The sequence below is a fragment of the Apis laboriosa genome, unplaced genomic scaffold (assembly GCF_014066325.1).
Source record: "Apis laboriosa isolate Shangri-la unplaced genomic scaffold, ASM1406632v1 scaffold29_cov151, whole genome shotgun sequence".
NCBI classification, from domain to species: Eukaryota; Metazoa; Arthropoda; class Insecta; order Hymenoptera; family Apidae; genus Apis; species Apis laboriosa.
This window is the reverse complement of record NW_025222728.1, coordinates 551,197-567,444: the sequence shown is the minus strand read 5'-3', so window position 1 is coordinate 567,444 and position 16,248 is coordinate 551,197. Positions and strand designations below refer to the sequence as shown.

At 51.7% G+C, this 16,248-nt stretch overlaps 1 protein-coding gene across 1 annotated transcript; it reads left to right on the top strand.

Annotated features, from left to right (window-relative positions):
* The first annotated feature begins 5,203 nt into the window (after positions 1 to 5,203).
* Positions 5,204 to 5,518, top strand: LOC122714329 (inner centromere protein-like). The gene has a single exon (XM_043935590.1). It carries the CDS (start codon positions 5,204 to 5,206, stop codon positions 5,516 to 5,518), a length of 315 nt encoding a protein of 104 aa, XP_043791525.1.
* Positions 5,519 to 16,248: the final 10,730 nt, after the last annotated feature.

Genomic DNA, 16,248 nt, shown 5'->3' with positions numbered 1-16,248 from the left:
TTCGCGTGGTATATACGCGTACGGTGGCACGGAGGATTCTATTCAAAAGAGAGATCTCGATTAAGCTCGAGCTCGATGAAGGTGAGAAGGGGTGAGGTTGGGAAAAAGAAAAAATGTTTTTCTTCCCGAGGAAGGATCGAGGCGGTTCGATTATGCCGTCCCGTCGATTATATATTTTTTCTAGGCGACCACGCGTCCATCGAAACACGCGTCTTTCCTTCGTTCCGCACGCACGGGAAAGGAAAGCTCGAGGTTCCGCTATTAATAGATAAAACCAGGCCAGGGGGAGAAATGCAACGCTCGTGGCCGGTCAACGGTGCGTGCAAGAAGGGAAGGGTAGAAAACGGTTCACGGTATCGAAGGGAAGGGTTGAGGCCTCGCAGCGCGTGTGATACGTGAAGAAACGCGCGAAAATCTTGTCCAACGTGTCATCGACACGATCTCCTACGATCGAGGGAGGGAGGGAGGGAGGGGGGGAAGATCGTTCGCGTACAATGCGAATAGATCGATCGATCGATCGATCGATCGGATTTCCTTCCCCCTAAAAAATGAAAAAAATCTCCATCGCGTTCGTTGAGAATCGAGAATCGAGATGAAACGAAGACGACGAAAAATCGTTCGAAATTGTTGCGCGTGTCTCTGCTCCTGATCGTAAGTAAGAAACCCCGGGCTCCTCGCGAATCTCGCGGATATTATTCAATCGGATATATTTCGAGCAATGGCATTTCCGATCTCCATCGTTTATCGCTTAGATATCGCGCCAACGCGCGCAATTAACAATCGTTTTCTTTCGTTTAATTTATTAATCGAATATTTATACACACACGAGCGAACCGGAGCAAGTTCCGGGCGCGGAGGAGGGAGGGGAGGGGAGGAGGAGGAGGAGGAGGAGGGGGACGCAATTATCATAGAAACAGAAAGACCTCTCCTCCGTGTTTGTTTAACTGTCGAGATAATTATGAAATGCATTCGTTGCTACGGCAAAATAACGATAGGTATATACTTTCTACGGTAATGCGACTAATTATTATAAATGGTCATGTTAATTTATAAACGAAATTCATCGAATTACGCGAACGCCGGAGGCTTCGAGGGGGAGTGGGGTGGCGCGAGGTGGAGGAGGAGGAGGAGGAGGAGGAGGAGGAGGAGGAGGAGGCACGAGGAGGAGGCGAAGGGTGGAACTAGCGCGATAGGCAGCCGGGGTGAAACGCGTCAAATGGAAATGCATGTTTTTTGCCGCTTTAGTAAAATCAGGGGTGCAGGAATTACGTCCCTCTGATGCTCAGCGCGCGAGTTTTATTATGCATTTACACACTTATACATCCAGTGTAACTACGCATCGCTCTCTCTGGCAAGCCAACCCGCGACAGGGGCTGGCTGCCAGAGGGATGTTGAATCTCCCACCATCGCGGTCCAGGTACATCCCCACCAGCCGACCGCCGATGAGGGAGTTTCGCGTCTAGTACTAAAAACGAGGATCGATACTAAAATGCTTTAAAGTCCTGAATTTTATATCCGACCGAGAGTTGCCAGGCCTAACGCGCTCCACCCTGCTTCCTCTGCTTCCTCCGTCTTCCCTGATTCCGGTTCAAGGACACCCGAAACCCTCCCTCGTCTCTTCCATCTCACGCCATCCCAAACCCGCTTTTACTCCCCTCTGGCCATCGTTCTTCCATCGCGATCCACCATTTATTATTCGATCGGGTTCGCATCGGGATTCGATCCCGATTTTTCCTCTCCAATATCCATTTCTCTCTCTTTCTCTCTTTCTCTCTCTGTCCTTGTTCCTTTCGTTTCGTTCGTTTTTTAAGAATTTTCGGATTGCTACGAACTACATCGAACGACGATAGTTCAGGGCAAAGGAAAATCGGGCAAGAAAAGATCGCGTCGTTAGTTAATCGTCGGCCTATTTTCTTCGACTCGACGACGAGTTTAAAAAGGAGGGAACGATTTTGCAACGAAGAGAGCCGCAAAGTCCAGAAGATCCTCGATCCTCGACTCGTGGGTGGGCACTCGAGAGAAAAAGACAGAGAAAGAGAGAGAGAGAGAGAAAACGAGATCCAAAGGGCTGCCGAATGTCTGCTACGCAACTTTTCTCCCTTACAGGGAGAGCCGACCCTATGGCATCGAGGAGCACGATGGAGAACGCGAGAAGAAAGTAGAAGGAAGAAACCGAAAGGCGTGCCGTGCGAGAGAGAGGAGGAAGAAGCGAGGGTTGTGGGGATGGCGGGGGGGCGAAGCGCCCCTTGTTTCATTCCGCTTTTTAATAAGGACCTCGTTTGGAACTCTAGGCTTTAAATAGATCAATACCTACGTACTTCATCCCTGGCAACGAACCCATCCCGCTCCCGCTCGTTCCAGCCCCCTAGTCACCCTTTTTACCCCGCGTTCAACTACTCTCTTTCTCTCTTTTCTACCCTCTTCCTCTCCCCTTCGCTCTCTACCTCTCTCTCTCTCTCTCTCTCTTTCTTTCTTTCTCTCTCTTTCTCTCTCTCCTCCTCCTCCTCCTCCTCCTCCTTCTCTTTCCACCAGCTCTCTTTCCGCTCCTCTCCGCTCCCTAGTTTCCTCTTTACCTCTCGCGTCGTTCACCTCTGTCCCTTCCTCGCCTCCCCCCCTCCCCCAACTCTCCATCTTTCTTCCACGGTCGTCGCGTGTTTCCACCCCACCGTCCCTTGCCCTACAACCCATCCGCGACGAACCTACACCCTTTTTCGCGATTCCCCTCCTCGACCACCCTCGAACGGACGCGTATCCGTTTGCAAACGTTGCCTACGCACCCACCTCGTCCCGCGCCTATCCGTACGCTCGCCACCCTATTAGTGTGTACGGTTCACCGTACGCTCGGTGTCTCTCCGCAAAACACCCTTTTTCGCCGCGTCGCTGCCGATAGTGGCACCGTTGCCTGCCGCCTGCCACCAGCGTCCTGCTTTTTCCCTTTTTCCACGCTTTTTCCTCCTCCTCCTCCTCCTCCTTCCTCCTCCTTTCCTTTCGTTCTATTTTTCTTTTTCCCTCTTTTTCCTCCCTTTTTTTTCCACCTCTCTCTCTTTTCTTTTTTTCCTTTTTTTTTTCTTCTCCCTTTCTCTCTCTCTCTCTTTCTCTCTCTCTCTCTCTCTCTCTCTCTCTTTCTCTCTCTGTCTCTTTTTTTTTCCACCGCCACCCCTCGCCTCGTCCGTTGCCAGCCTTTCCTCGCGCCCCTCGGCCACCCTCCTCCAGCCTCGTTCTCTCTGGCTCTCTGCGTGAATGGGCGAAATGTAGGTAGGAGCCCGTTTTCGCTTTCTATACGGCACCCGGCGAAAACGAGAGTCACGTACGCTCTCGGAGTACCGACGCCGGTAGCATCACGCACCGACACACGTGGTCGGCCAACCTCTCGCCTTTCCACCCTCTCCCCGCTCCTTCCCCCCCTCCCCCCTTTATCGCCGACCGCCCGTAACGTTTATCCAACTCCGTTTCTCTATTAATCCCACCAATGTCACGAAACTTTGAACGAATTATATTATAAACTTAAATCCCGGCAAATTTTAAATTTCGCGGGATCGCGGAGTCCTTTTTGTTTTTTTTATTCCGGGAATTCAATTGCCGCGAGTTTCAATTGCCCCACCTCCTCTTTATCTCTTCTTCCCCTTTTTCTGTCTCTACTCGTCGAGACTCGTCGAGACTCGCCGCTGATGGACGAAATGATACGATGAAAATGCGGTGGGCGCGGGATTCGCGGCCAGGGGGAGGGAGACGAGTTTGTTTCTGGCCTACGGGATCTACAGGAAACGGGACAGCGGGCGAAACACGAGCCAGGGATGATTGATCGGCCGCCTCTAAACGCGATGGTGGTCGGCGATGATCGGGCCGTTTGTGCGCCGTTATCAGCCAATTAGTAGTCGAGCCGGCTCTTAATCTACCCAATTCGGCATAGAGCGTTCGTTACGCGTTACATACATCGAAGGTTGCAACATCGTTGCAACCCTGTATACATTTTTTTTCCCCCCCTCTCCTCCCCTTTTCCTAGCCCGAGCGCAACGATGTGTATGCGAAAAAACGATATATATGTAAAATGATTTTTTTTTTCTTTTTTTTTTTTTTTTCGTCGACAACGACCGATATGGGAAGCGGCGGCCGACCGACCGCTCCACCAGACGCATTTTATTAATTTTAACGGTCCGTCGTTGATTCGAGAGGCATGGGGACACGGAGCGAAAATCATTAATTGTTGCTGCTGGTGCCGGCAATTCGTGTAAGTGATCGGTTCAATAAATATGTTTCAATTAATTAAAGCGAAATCAAGTTTGGTCCATCGAACTTTTCCCGGTTTCGAAAACGGCCGCGTTTCGAATTAGTCGCGACAGGGTTAAATGGTAGTCGAAAAAGGAGAGCGGTGAGGGGGTGGGAGGGATAGAGGGAATCTCGCGACACGCGGGATCGTTTTCCAGCATATCTATCCGCCCGTTTATACGAACGCGAGTCGAAGGCGAGTCACGTAATTTCGCGGTCGAAACGAGGAGGGAACGAAAGCGGTGAGGTGACCGGGGATGATTGGTCGTGCGATTCGTTTCCTTTCCTTCCTTTCCTCCCTTTTTCCTTTTTCCTTTTTTTTTTTTTCTTCCTAGGGTCAAAGGGGAGCCGATGGGAGCGAAGGGTGTTGGATCCTCTCTCTCCCCTGTTTTCCACTCTCTCTCTCTCTCTCTCTCTTTTTTCACGGGCGTTCGGCCCGGAAAGGGTGATTTGTCGACCTGACCTCGAGAACCGTAGAGAGTGTCCTTGACCTATCGACGTCGACGCGCCACGTCGCTCATCCGAAACGAGATATCCTCGCCTCTATTCGACTCTCGAGACTCGATCGAAGCTCGAACGAAGATTCCTCTCTCTCTCTCTCTCTCTCTCGTGATTTAATTTTCTTACGAAGAGAGAATAGGGAAGGAAAAATTGGAGAGGAGCGGAACGAATCGAGGTGGTCGTCGTACATAGCGAGGCATGGAGCAACGACGGTATCGAAGCGCGCGAACGAAGTCGAGATCGAGAGACACGAGAGGAGACGAGACGAGACGAGACGAGACGAGACGAGGCGAGACGAGGCGAGACGAGGGCGTGCATACATCCATGGGCCGTATAATTTCCGCGGGTCGCCGCAAAATCAATAAAAGAAACATTACATCGGCGGCTGGCAGTACTGAGCTTGGCAGCGGCCATGGGATTGGATGGGGAAAACGAGATGGGAATGGGTCGCGCAAGCGTTGCTAGAAACTCTGACAGCGGCACACAGGGGCTCCGCTGGCTCGGCCGTTCGACCATCGAAAGAGGAAAAAGGAAAGGGAAAGAAGAACCGGAGGAGTTGGAACAGCAGCGGCGGCGGCGGCGGCGGCGGCAGCAGCAGCACAGGCACAGGCACAGGCACAGGCACCAGCAGCCACAGCGGCTTCACCAGCAGGAGGAGGAGGAGGGGGAGGTGGAGGAAGGGGTGGAGGAGGCGGCGGCGCAGAAGGAGGAGGAAAGGAAAGCAACCGGAGGAAAGCAGCGAGTCTTATGAAATATGGCCTCCTTACCGAGGAGTCTGTACTCGCGTTCCTGGGCTAGGGAGCGGCTACGAGGGGAGATGGGAGAAGGCCGGAGCACGCCGAGAGAGGAAGACGAATATCAACCTCGATGAGAAACAAGAGAGAGAGGGAGAGAGAGACGAAGAAAACGAACTTTAAGCGAATATCCTGGTTACGCTCCTAGGATGATCCTGCAAGCTGATTCCTAGTTTATTTTCAAAGATTTCTCCCCCATCCCTCCCTCTCTTTCTTTCTCATTTGCCAACGAGAGTAACAGTATTTGTCTCATTTCCTCGAACGCGAATCGAAGAAGAAGAAGAAGAAGAATCGTATCGTATCGTATCGTATCGTATCGTATCGTATAGTTAGTTGGTGACGAATCCGATGTTCGACGTATTCTAGATATATCTATATATATATATATCTAGGCTAGGTATTGTTCGAGGGTACGGAGAAACGGTGTGCGGTCCGTGTTGGCAAAGGCGAGCCGCTATTATTCCGATTGCGAGCAACAAGGTGCACCACTTGTGGCTCGAGCGGCGAACGAAACACCTACGTAGTCAGTATCGAGCAGAAGCGTACGGGGTGGGTAGGTCTGAGGCTGGAGGGTAGGTAGGTAGGTAGGTAGGTAGGTAGGTAGGTAGATAGGTAGGTAGGTAGGTTTGCTCGACAACGATACAACGAGCTCTCGAGTAGCGGCGAGTAGTACAATCGAACGAGTCGGTCGATAGAACGAACGGAGACGTAAGAGTAACGCGAATACCGGGAGGGGGGAGGAGGATACCGGACAGAGGAAATGAGAAACCCGCCCTTTCGAAGCCGGGACAAAAGGAGAAAGGTGAGGGGAGGGAGGGAGTCGGTCCCGTTTCACTCAGCAGCCTCGGATATTTATCGAACTCGTCCGACTCGATTTCTTCTTCTTCCTCCCCCGCCCCCCTCCCCCGACGAGCATCGATCCTTCCGCGCCCGCGGATGTCATCGATTCCTCGTCAAGGATTTCGCGAAAGTTAAGGGCGCCCCTTTTACAGGCGCCCTCGAAAAGAGCACTTTCCCTTAGACACTTTAGCCTTAGAGTGGCAAGTGTAATTGCACAGTGACGTTGTCGTTCGTTCAGTGCACTTGTCGGGAACGGATTCCTCTTACGCGTCAAAGAGACGTATCGGCGTCGACTTTCGATTCTATCGCCCCGTCCCTCCCTTCGAAATGCATTCCTCCCCCTCGCCCCTTTAAAAAAAAAGAAAAAAAAATCTCTCTTCCGCGATATCTGTAGCCAAGAGAGATCTTTCTTCTCGATCTTTTATCGATCTACTCGATAAATAATCTCTCGCACGAACTCGTCGCGACGAGCTTGAAAACCCGTCGATTTCGTTCCCATAGGCTCGACGCCTTATCGGCCTTCATTCACTTATATCCGCGTCTCGAATCTCGGATAACGCTCGACTCGCGTGTACTCGCGTTCCCCGCTCGTTGCACGCGCAGAGAATTCTGCAATTGCTCGCGTGTGCGCGTGTGCAATAATTACGTTGGCCAACAGCGTGGGCCTTCGATGCGCCCGACTTGATCACGACGGCCACGAAGGCGGCGTTTTCCCGCCTCGCGCGATATCGATAAATCCTTTGTCGGAAATGGAAATATTCGATGCGCACGACTTTCGATGCGTTTCGTCGCTTTAGGATTTTGCCCAGATATTCGCTCAACGCTGATTTTAAATTCACGCGTCGAATGTCGCTCGAAAATCGAATTCGCGAATAGTTGCATATTTCATGTAAAAGGGGCCCGAGGTTGCCCGAGGAATTTCGAAATTCGTCATTTTTCCCCCTCATCTCTCTCGAATTATTTCTTTCTTTCTTTCTTTTTTTTCTTTTTTTTTTTTCGATCGAAATCTATCGCGAATCAATAGAGGAGAGGCACGTTGCGTTCTCTCTCGTGAATTCTTTTATTTAGGCCACGTAAATTTCGTACACCTATGACGCGTCGTCTCTGGTGCTTTCTCTTCTTCTTCTTCTTCTTCTTCTTCTACTACTACTACTACTACTACTACTACTACTACTCTCCTCGAGACGCGTTCTCAAAGCGTGACGCGACAGCTGTGCCGACAGCTTCACCGAAAATCGCGTAACCGTCGTCGCTTTATCGTCGTAGCTAGGGTTGTGGATATCGAGTGTCACGAACATCGGGGAACACCTTGTCCGACACCGACTCTCGATCATATCGCGTTCCACCGGAGAGCTATTTCAACCCAAGCCAAGCCAAGCTAAGCCGAGCCGAGTCGAGTCGAGCCAAGAAACGATCGTTTTTTAATTGCGAGGGAGGGATCGGTTTTGCATAAGACATCTCCCCGATAATCTCGGTCGCGTGACGCGAAGCAAGCTGGCGTCGTTATGGAGGAGAGCAAGTAAAGGTATTATCGGTAAATTATCGGAAAGTTTTGGGCGAAAATTTTCGGAACGAAAGCGTAAGACGTAAAGCACGGACCGTGGGTCCGTGGACGAAGAAAATTTGCGAACCACTGTAAAAACTAGTTGGCGTTCTTGCGGCCAAAGAAGTCGAAAACCTCCCGTGAACCCTACGTACCCCCCACCACCACCACCGCCACCACGATGCAGGCTCCTTTCTTTCGTTTCGTCGGGCCCACTCCTCGATGGCCGGGCCCGAGCCGTGCACCTAAAATGCATGCTAGGCTTTCCCCCCCGGGCTCGCGCCCCCGCCCACCAAAAATTCTCCCCACCAATGCGTTGCTAGGCATCTTCTCCCGGTTGCCACGTCCCCGTGTGTGCGTGTACTCGAACCTCCTTTCCCTTTGACGATCGGTCCCCTACCTTAGCGATGGGCTCGATCCCAACGACGCATCGTTGGGATCACTTTCCCATCGTTGCATCGAAAATTACGTATAACGCGTAATTCGATTTTTTCTTTTTCTTTTTTCGATTGTTAAAAAATCAAAAAAAAAAAAGAAAAGAAAAAGTAAAAATTTTCGAAACGTCGAAAATTTACTTTCACGAATAATACATACATCCGTATAGATCGACGAAAGAAATACAAATGACTTTACATACGATACATATATATTATATCGATATAAACAAACGATTTAAGCGATTAAAGTAATTTCCGTATATCGCTCGGCGATATAAATATTATCGTCGAGAGAAAGAGAGAGGGGAGAATCGCGTCGACATTTCCACGTGTCTCGAACGATTTACAATTCATTCGACGTTCGAACACGACACGAGTCTTCTCACGAGCGGGGCCCGTTCGAAAAGTTGCAGAGAGAGAGAGAGAGAGAGAGAGAGAGAGAGAGAGAAGTGCAGAGAGAATTGAACGGCCATCGCTACCCCTACTCCGCACCAACCCCTGCCTCTCCCCCTCCCCCTTGCTGCAAAACGTATCCATCGGTCTCTCTCGCCGGCAAATAGTCCCAAAATGCATCGGTTGCGCCGCTCGCTCCTCGTCCCTCTAACCGCCCTCACCGATGCGAGGGAACGAGACAGAAGAGGGCCCAGAAGTGCAACGGCTTCCAACTTCTACACCGCTATACAACCACTCTTTCCTACGTAACCAACACACCTACCGCCAACACACGAACCTCATCGGGCATCGGCATCGCGATCACCTTCCTCCTCCTCCTCCTCCTCCTCCTCTTCTTCTTCTTCTTCCTCCTCCTCTTCTTCTACCGCTTTTAACTTTTGCGTTGCTGCTGCCTGGCCCCTTCCCCCCTCCCCCTCCCCTCCTCCCTTCCTCACCCATCTGTAATGCTGTTCCCCAAGCCAGCTCACCACGAGCAGCAGCGCACTCTCCCCTCTAGTTGCTAGGTCCACTTGCCCGCTTTCTTCGCGAATAGGGTATATAACTTATACCCACTTGCACACGATCCGGGGACTGGCGTGGGCAAACCCCACCTTAGGTGCAACGGCCTAAATGCAAGTTGTTCCCGGGGCTACGTTTCTCTGGCCCGGACCCTGTTTCTCTTGTGCACGCCTTGCTTACTACTCCTCTCTCTCTTCCAACTCTTCCTCTCTCCCCTTCCCCCCTCGCCCCTCTCGATCCTCTACGACGTAGATCCGCTACGATTTTTCTCCTCTCTTTCGAATTTTTCCTTTTCTTTCTTCCTTTCTTTCTCTCTCTCTCTCTCTCTCTCTCTCTCTTTCTTTCTTTCTTTCTTTCCTTTTTTTTTTTTTTCGTTATTTTGTTATGAATCAACCCTCTCTCCCTCCTTTTCGATTCGACCTCGATGTCGAGGGCGGGCGCGCGCTACGAAACGCGGAGAGGCGCGCGTGTTTTTCGAAGGGTAAAAATTCGGGAAAAAGAAATGGACGGGGAGGGGAGGGGAGGGAGAGATTCAACCGCTCGAGATTCGCGAAATTTCGAGTGTTTCTCGTTTCGGGAATATATATTCTCCAATCTCGTCGTCTATCTATCTATTTTTATCTCAGATACTCGTAATCGGGCATCGGTCGCGACAGATAACGCATTTACCATCGCGTCGTTTAGATCGTAAAAGATATATTTCTCGATGACAGTTTTCGGTAAATCTTGAATCGATAAGGGAAATCGAATCCGTTGGAAACGATACGGATTCTCTTTATATATATATATATATCTATACATAAGCGACAACGTTTTTTTTCCTCTCCCCCGTTCGAAAGCGACGAGTCTAATCAAGCAGAGGGCAGACGGGAGCGTAGAAGAAATTCGCGCGAAGCCACGCCTTGCGGCCACTCGTTGCGTGAAAATTTCCAGACGGCCTGCTATGTGGGCCATTCGAAGAAGGGTCATGCTTTTAGAAAACCCTAACTTCTTCGAGTTAGTTAGTTAGTTAGTTAGAAACGATAACGTTAGATTCGATCTCGCGCGGAACGGGAGGATTATTCCTCTCCGCGTTATATAACGATCGATTTCGAATCTTTCGAATCTTTCGTTTAATTTTTTCGAAGGGACAAAACTCGAGGATGGTTGGATAAGAGCGTGGTGTGTGCGTGTGTGTGTGTGTTGCTCGTTCGAGAAACACGAAAGAAAGAGGAAAATCGGGACGCCTCGGGCTGGACGAGGAAAGGAGAGGACGACGGGGAGGGCCCGCAAGAAACGGACGGAGGAAAAAATTGCAAGCCAGATGCGGCCCTGTCTCTCTTTGCTAGAGTCCCCTCTCCGAATCGAGGCTGCACCTAAATGCGCTATCCCTCCGTGGTTCGTCGTTGCGCCTCGGTGCCCCACCAAACGCATTCCTCCTATTTAGGCCCCCCACCACACCGGGCCGAAAAGTGCAACGGCCTAAATTCACGTAGGGGAAGGTAACAAGGGCCTTGGGCTTCTCCCACCCGTGGCCCCGGTGCAACAACCTAATTTCTAGACCCCCCCCCTCTCCCCTCGACCTCTCGTTTTGCTTCGCCTCCTCCCCCTCCTCCTCCTCCGCTCTCCTCCGCCGCCTCCGTTTTCATCCTCGCCCCACGGCCCCGCACCCCTCTTGGCAACAGTGCTTCTTCGTTACCCTCTGGCCCCTCTCTCTCTCTCTCTCTCTCTCTCTCCCTCTCTCTCCCTCTCTCCCTCTCTCCCTCGTTCTCCACGAGGAGAGTTGAGACGTTCCTCGAGCAGCCGCTCGAGAATCATCGTGCCTCTTCTATTTAATGCAATCGCTAGTCGGTTTTCGGCAGCGTTACCCGTCCCCCTGCCTCCTCGGCCGCGGCTCAGGCCCGCGCCGAGCCGCGCCACGCCGCTGCGTTCCGCTTTCATCCGTCCTCTCTCTCCCTCTCCCTCTCCCCCTCCCTCTTTCCCTCCTTCTTTTTCTTCCATTCCGTGCAATCGTCTCGGCTTACTAGCAGCGAGTCGTGCATGCAATACGATGCCCTCCGTGTACTACGGCTAGCACGAAGCCCTTGCCTCCGTCCTCTTTCGCCTTCCTCGGCTTCGAAACGCCGCACCACCTCGACGGCCGTCGCCCGTCCTCGATTCCTCTTGAGAATCGGGCAGCGAGAGAGAGAGAGAGAGAGAGAGAGAGAGAGAGAGAGAGAGAGAGAGAGAGGGCTTTGCAACCGACTTCGCATTCTTCTCGCAGATCAACGCCGTCCGTGCCTCGCCATTGGCGAGACCACGGAATTTAAATGACCCGCCCGACGAATTCGCGGGGCTTTGACGAGCTTGCTAGGCAGCCAGAAACCGGGCACGCGATGCGACCACGCGGAGAAAGCGCACGGAGCGAGATCTCTGGTCCCGAGACCCGTTCCAGACCCGATCCCCTCCTCCCCCCTCCCCGGATGGAGGACCTCTTCGCCGATAAATCTTCTCCCCCTCCCTCCCGACACGGTGTAGGCAATTCCTTTTTTCGCCTGGCCAACGGTCAATCTTCGCTCGTTCGTTCGTTCGTTTCTCTCCTTTTCCCGTCTCCCCGTCATCTCGTTCTCTTCCGCGTGTATTATGTAGCAACGCTCGAGCGAGTAAACAAAACACGGACCGAGTCGATAAATATTTATTGTATTTAAGAGGCGATAAGGGGAGACACGCCTCGCTCGTTACCCGTACTCGCGGATTTTAATTGCGCGGTAGAGCTAGGCGTGAGTAGTTGCGTAGTAGAGAGGAAGGATTTCGTATTTCGTTTCATTCGAAAAATTCGGGGACGGAGGGAAGAGGATCCCCCGTTCAAGTTCTCGTTGCACTTCACCGACGTTCGTTTCGTCCCCCCTCCCACTTTCTTGATGCAACTTTCGTCCGATGGAAGCAATAGAGAAGAGTTTCGGGGCCCGGCCCCTCCACGCTTTCGAATTTCACGCGAAAATCGGGATTATTCGAAAGCCGTTTTTCTTCTCCTCGACCACCCCCCGCCTCTTCCCCTGCCACTTGGAGAATCGACGGAGAGGATCCGTCCTCGGAGGAGGAAGGTGTCGTTATCGAGAGGTTGCCCGTTCCCCGTGGCCCGTGCTCGGAGGAAGATCAACGCCCCGACAAAAGTTCTTGGAGCAGGGGACCACCTGCCCGCGAAAGACCCGCCCTGCGTGCATCGACTCTGGTGCATTGCCCTCGTCCTTCGTCTCGACTTCGCTCGACTTAGCCACGTTTAGAAAGGAAAGGAATCGAAATCGCGCTTCCCATGCATCCTCGTTTAACCTTTCTCCATTCTCACCCTTCAATCCTCTCCCCTTTACGAGGTTCGAGGAACGATATTTCCTTTTTTTCCCTCGAATCGAGAGATTTAGACTGTGCGTGCGTGTGTATACGTGTGTGTGCGTGCTCGTGATTAGAATTAATCTCGAATCGATCGTCGTTGATCGAAGTCGTTGAAACGATCGATGGGTTGGATCGAAAGGGGAGAAGGGTAAATGGCATTCGAACGGGCCATTCGAGATAAGCAGTAGGTAGCCAGTAGGTAGCGCAGTCGTGCAAGTCGAGTGTGTTTCGAGGGTTCCGGTGCAACGGCCTTAATCTCTCTCTCTAGGGCCAAACTCCGTTGTGCGTGACTGTATTCGGTGTGCGTGCCCGTGTATACAGTCAGGGATGGTGGTGTGTATACGTGTACGTGTTACGTGTGCACGCGAGAGGGAAGGAGGGGAGGAGAGAGGAGAGAGAGAGAGAGAGAGAGAGAGAGAGAGTGCTCGCGTGAGCAAGAATGGCCAAACTTTATTTCCAGAATGTTTGATTTGAGAGAAAGAAATAGCCTGCGATCCAGCAACGATCCAGGGGAAACCTGTCGGTCTGTAAACTGTGCGCCGAATTTAACGGGTTCTTGATCTTGCGATGGCGGAGGAGGATGGGGGAGGGGAAATAAAAAGAAAGGGAAAATAGTAGAAACCGGGGTGGTTGACGCTCTGCTACGCGTATTAATAGAGCCACGGGATTCGGGTGCGCGGCAAGGAAACTTTCTCGCTACGGCCACCCGCTCCGATTCGGAGTTTACACCCGTTTGGCCCGTTAAAAATAGGACACTTGCGTTACGAGAAAAAGCAGATTCGCGATAGAAGAACGGGCGAAAGAAGATATTCTTGAGCGGCAGGGACGCCGTTACATTCCCTTCTCCGCGGATCGGCCACGATCGCGGATGGGATCTGACGTCTGACGGAGGTGGAAGGGCGCGCGACGAGTATCGTCCCCCTTCTCGAGCCGTGAATTTTGGCTGTGGCCACGGTCACGGTTCGCGAACTTGGCAAAAATTTTTTCCATTCTTCCTGTCCGCGATTGTTTCGTCGCATCCTGCCGGCACCGCCGTTCTCCCACAAGCTTTGGGAATGGAACGAATGGTGGTCGTCGGCTTCGTGGTCGCGGCCGATACCTATCTACTACTACGAGAATACGTTCCACGAACTTCGAAGAAGAAGAAGAAGAAGAAGAAGAAGAAGAATAAGAAAGAAAGAGTGGATCTCTCGCATGCGATTTCGAGAATCGGGAAATATCTTACTCTCTCTCTCTCTCTCTCTCTCTCTCTCTCTCTTTTTCTCTCTCCGTGAATTAACGTGAAAGAGAGAGAGAGAGAGGGAGAATAGATCGTGGTGAAAAATATATTCGCTCGAGCGAGAGGGACGTGTCTTTCCCCCATCCCCTCCTCCTTTCCTCTTCTTTCCCCTTTTTTTTTCTTTTTTTTTTTTTTTTTTTAATTTTTCAAAAAGCCAATCGCTTAAATCGGTAGGTGATTATAGGATCAGCGGAGCGCGGCGAGGGGGGAAAAGAGGCGGTTGGATCTGTATCTCGTTTCGGCGGGTGGCGGGCGTTATCGACGAGCCGGGCGCATTATATTTTTGCAATTTTATCAAAAAAGAGGAGCGTGCGAGCGTCGAAATAAATGTGCGAGCCATCCGCCGTCGAGCGTGATCAGCATTATCGAATTAACGCGGATGGTCTACGGAACGAAATTCTCGATGGGTACCGCGGCGCGTTTGCATTAGCGCGTCCGCTCCAGGGAATATTGCGTTCCGATTGGACGTGCACGCGGAAATCGTGAATGATAAATATTAATTATTTTTGTTTGCCTCCCGCCGCGCGTACCAGCATTAATAACACTTCGATCTGCCCCCGCCCCATCCGCCCACTCGAACAAAACTATAACGTTGCCGGCAAACGAATCGGTTAGCACGGTACCTGTCCATTCGACCTCGCAAAAACGTTAAAATAACAGAGATCTCGCGCGCATCCCAACCCCCCACCCCCTGCACTCGTCTCTTGCCCCATAACCCCGCCTTCTCTCGCCCACCCCCCTCCCCCCCTAGGCTACATCCGCCACCCTCCGTCCCCTAACCCACCCTCTCCTCCTCTCCCTCTCCCCCTGTGGGGGGAGGGAGGGAGGGAGGGAAGGGGGACCACGTAACCGTGCTACAATGATCGTCGCGCGAATACGTAATTTTCGCAAACAAAGTAGCCGCGCAAATAATAAAACGCCCCTGTTTACCTTGACCGATGCGTTTCTCCGCGTTCTCCGCTCCGCGTTTCTATCCTGCGTCGAGAATTTAATCGCAACGCGGGGGCGCATCCGCCCGAAAATACCGCGCCCCCTGGATCCAGGGTTCTCTTTTCTTTTTTCTTTTTTCAACCTTTCGCGTGAAACGGTTCCTCGAAGTTCGAACGAAGGAAGGGAAGGGGAGGAAGGGAAGGGAAAGGTCTCGGAGATCGCGCAGGCAGCAATTAATAATATCCTCGCCGCACCCTCTTGGAGCGAGAGGTGTCGCGGAGACACGAGAGGGAGGGAGAGCACAGGGGAGGGCACATGGGAAATTTCCGGCCTGGGACGGCGCACAAACTTCCCTTCCGTGTCTATTGAAAAATTCTATGCATCCGTGACTCGTCGTTTCGGATTCTCCCCCGCGCGGGAGGAGGAATTCACGTTTTGTAAATTTTATCCAACCTAATGTCGAATTATTCCCGATATTTCGCATCCCCCTCGCCATATCTTCTTTTCTTTCGTTTCCAAACGAAACGTAGCCGAGTTTCAACAAATTTCTGTTCCATCTCCGAAAAATCGAAATATATATATATATATATATATATATGTAAGTGACCAACTCTCGTTTCGTGCCCTAGGTAAACGTCGAGGAGGGGAGACGTGGTATCCGTCTCGTGTGAGGGAACGAGAAGGAGGGAAAAGTTTGGAGCGTTGGTCGTGTTGTAGGGAGTGTTTTCGGGTTGTAGGAATGTTCAACGAAGCGAAGAATAGTTGGCGGGACCCGGGAACGGGTTCACGTTTCGGCCGAAAACTGCGAGGAAAAAGGAAGTTCACATGGGTAAGCTCGTGCGTTTCTAGACCGGCTACGTACACACCTAATTATAACTATCTTACATCTACCGCATCGTATTATTAAACCGAATATATATATATATATATATATATATATATATATATATATATATATTACATGTATATGTATATGTATATCCAGTCCACGGTTTGTTTGCGCCTCGTTTTGGCCGGCGCGATACGCGTCGCGTTATTTAACAAACGTTCCCGAACGAAATTCGCAAGGATGCGCGTATAATGATCGTCCATTATGCAGCCACTTACGTCCGGGAAGGGGACGAGGGGGTGCAGGTGGGGTGGGAGAGAGGAGGGGAGGAGGGGGGGGGGGTGCGTTCCCACGCGGAATGCGTCCAATCGCATAATCGCGGCGTAACGAGCTGCCGGATCGATCGAAATTTCGACTTTCTGGATAGAGTTGTCCCGCGGATAATGTTTCTCGTCCGATTTCCGACCGGTGATCGGATCGGATCGGATCGGACCGGACCGGACCGGAGGAATGAAACGAGAGAGAGGAGG

Coding starts and splice junctions, on each gene's coding strand:
- LOC122714329 (XM_043935590.1), top strand. CDS start 5,204: ATGGGAATGGGTCGCGCAAGCGTTGCTAGAAACTCTGACAGCGGCACA.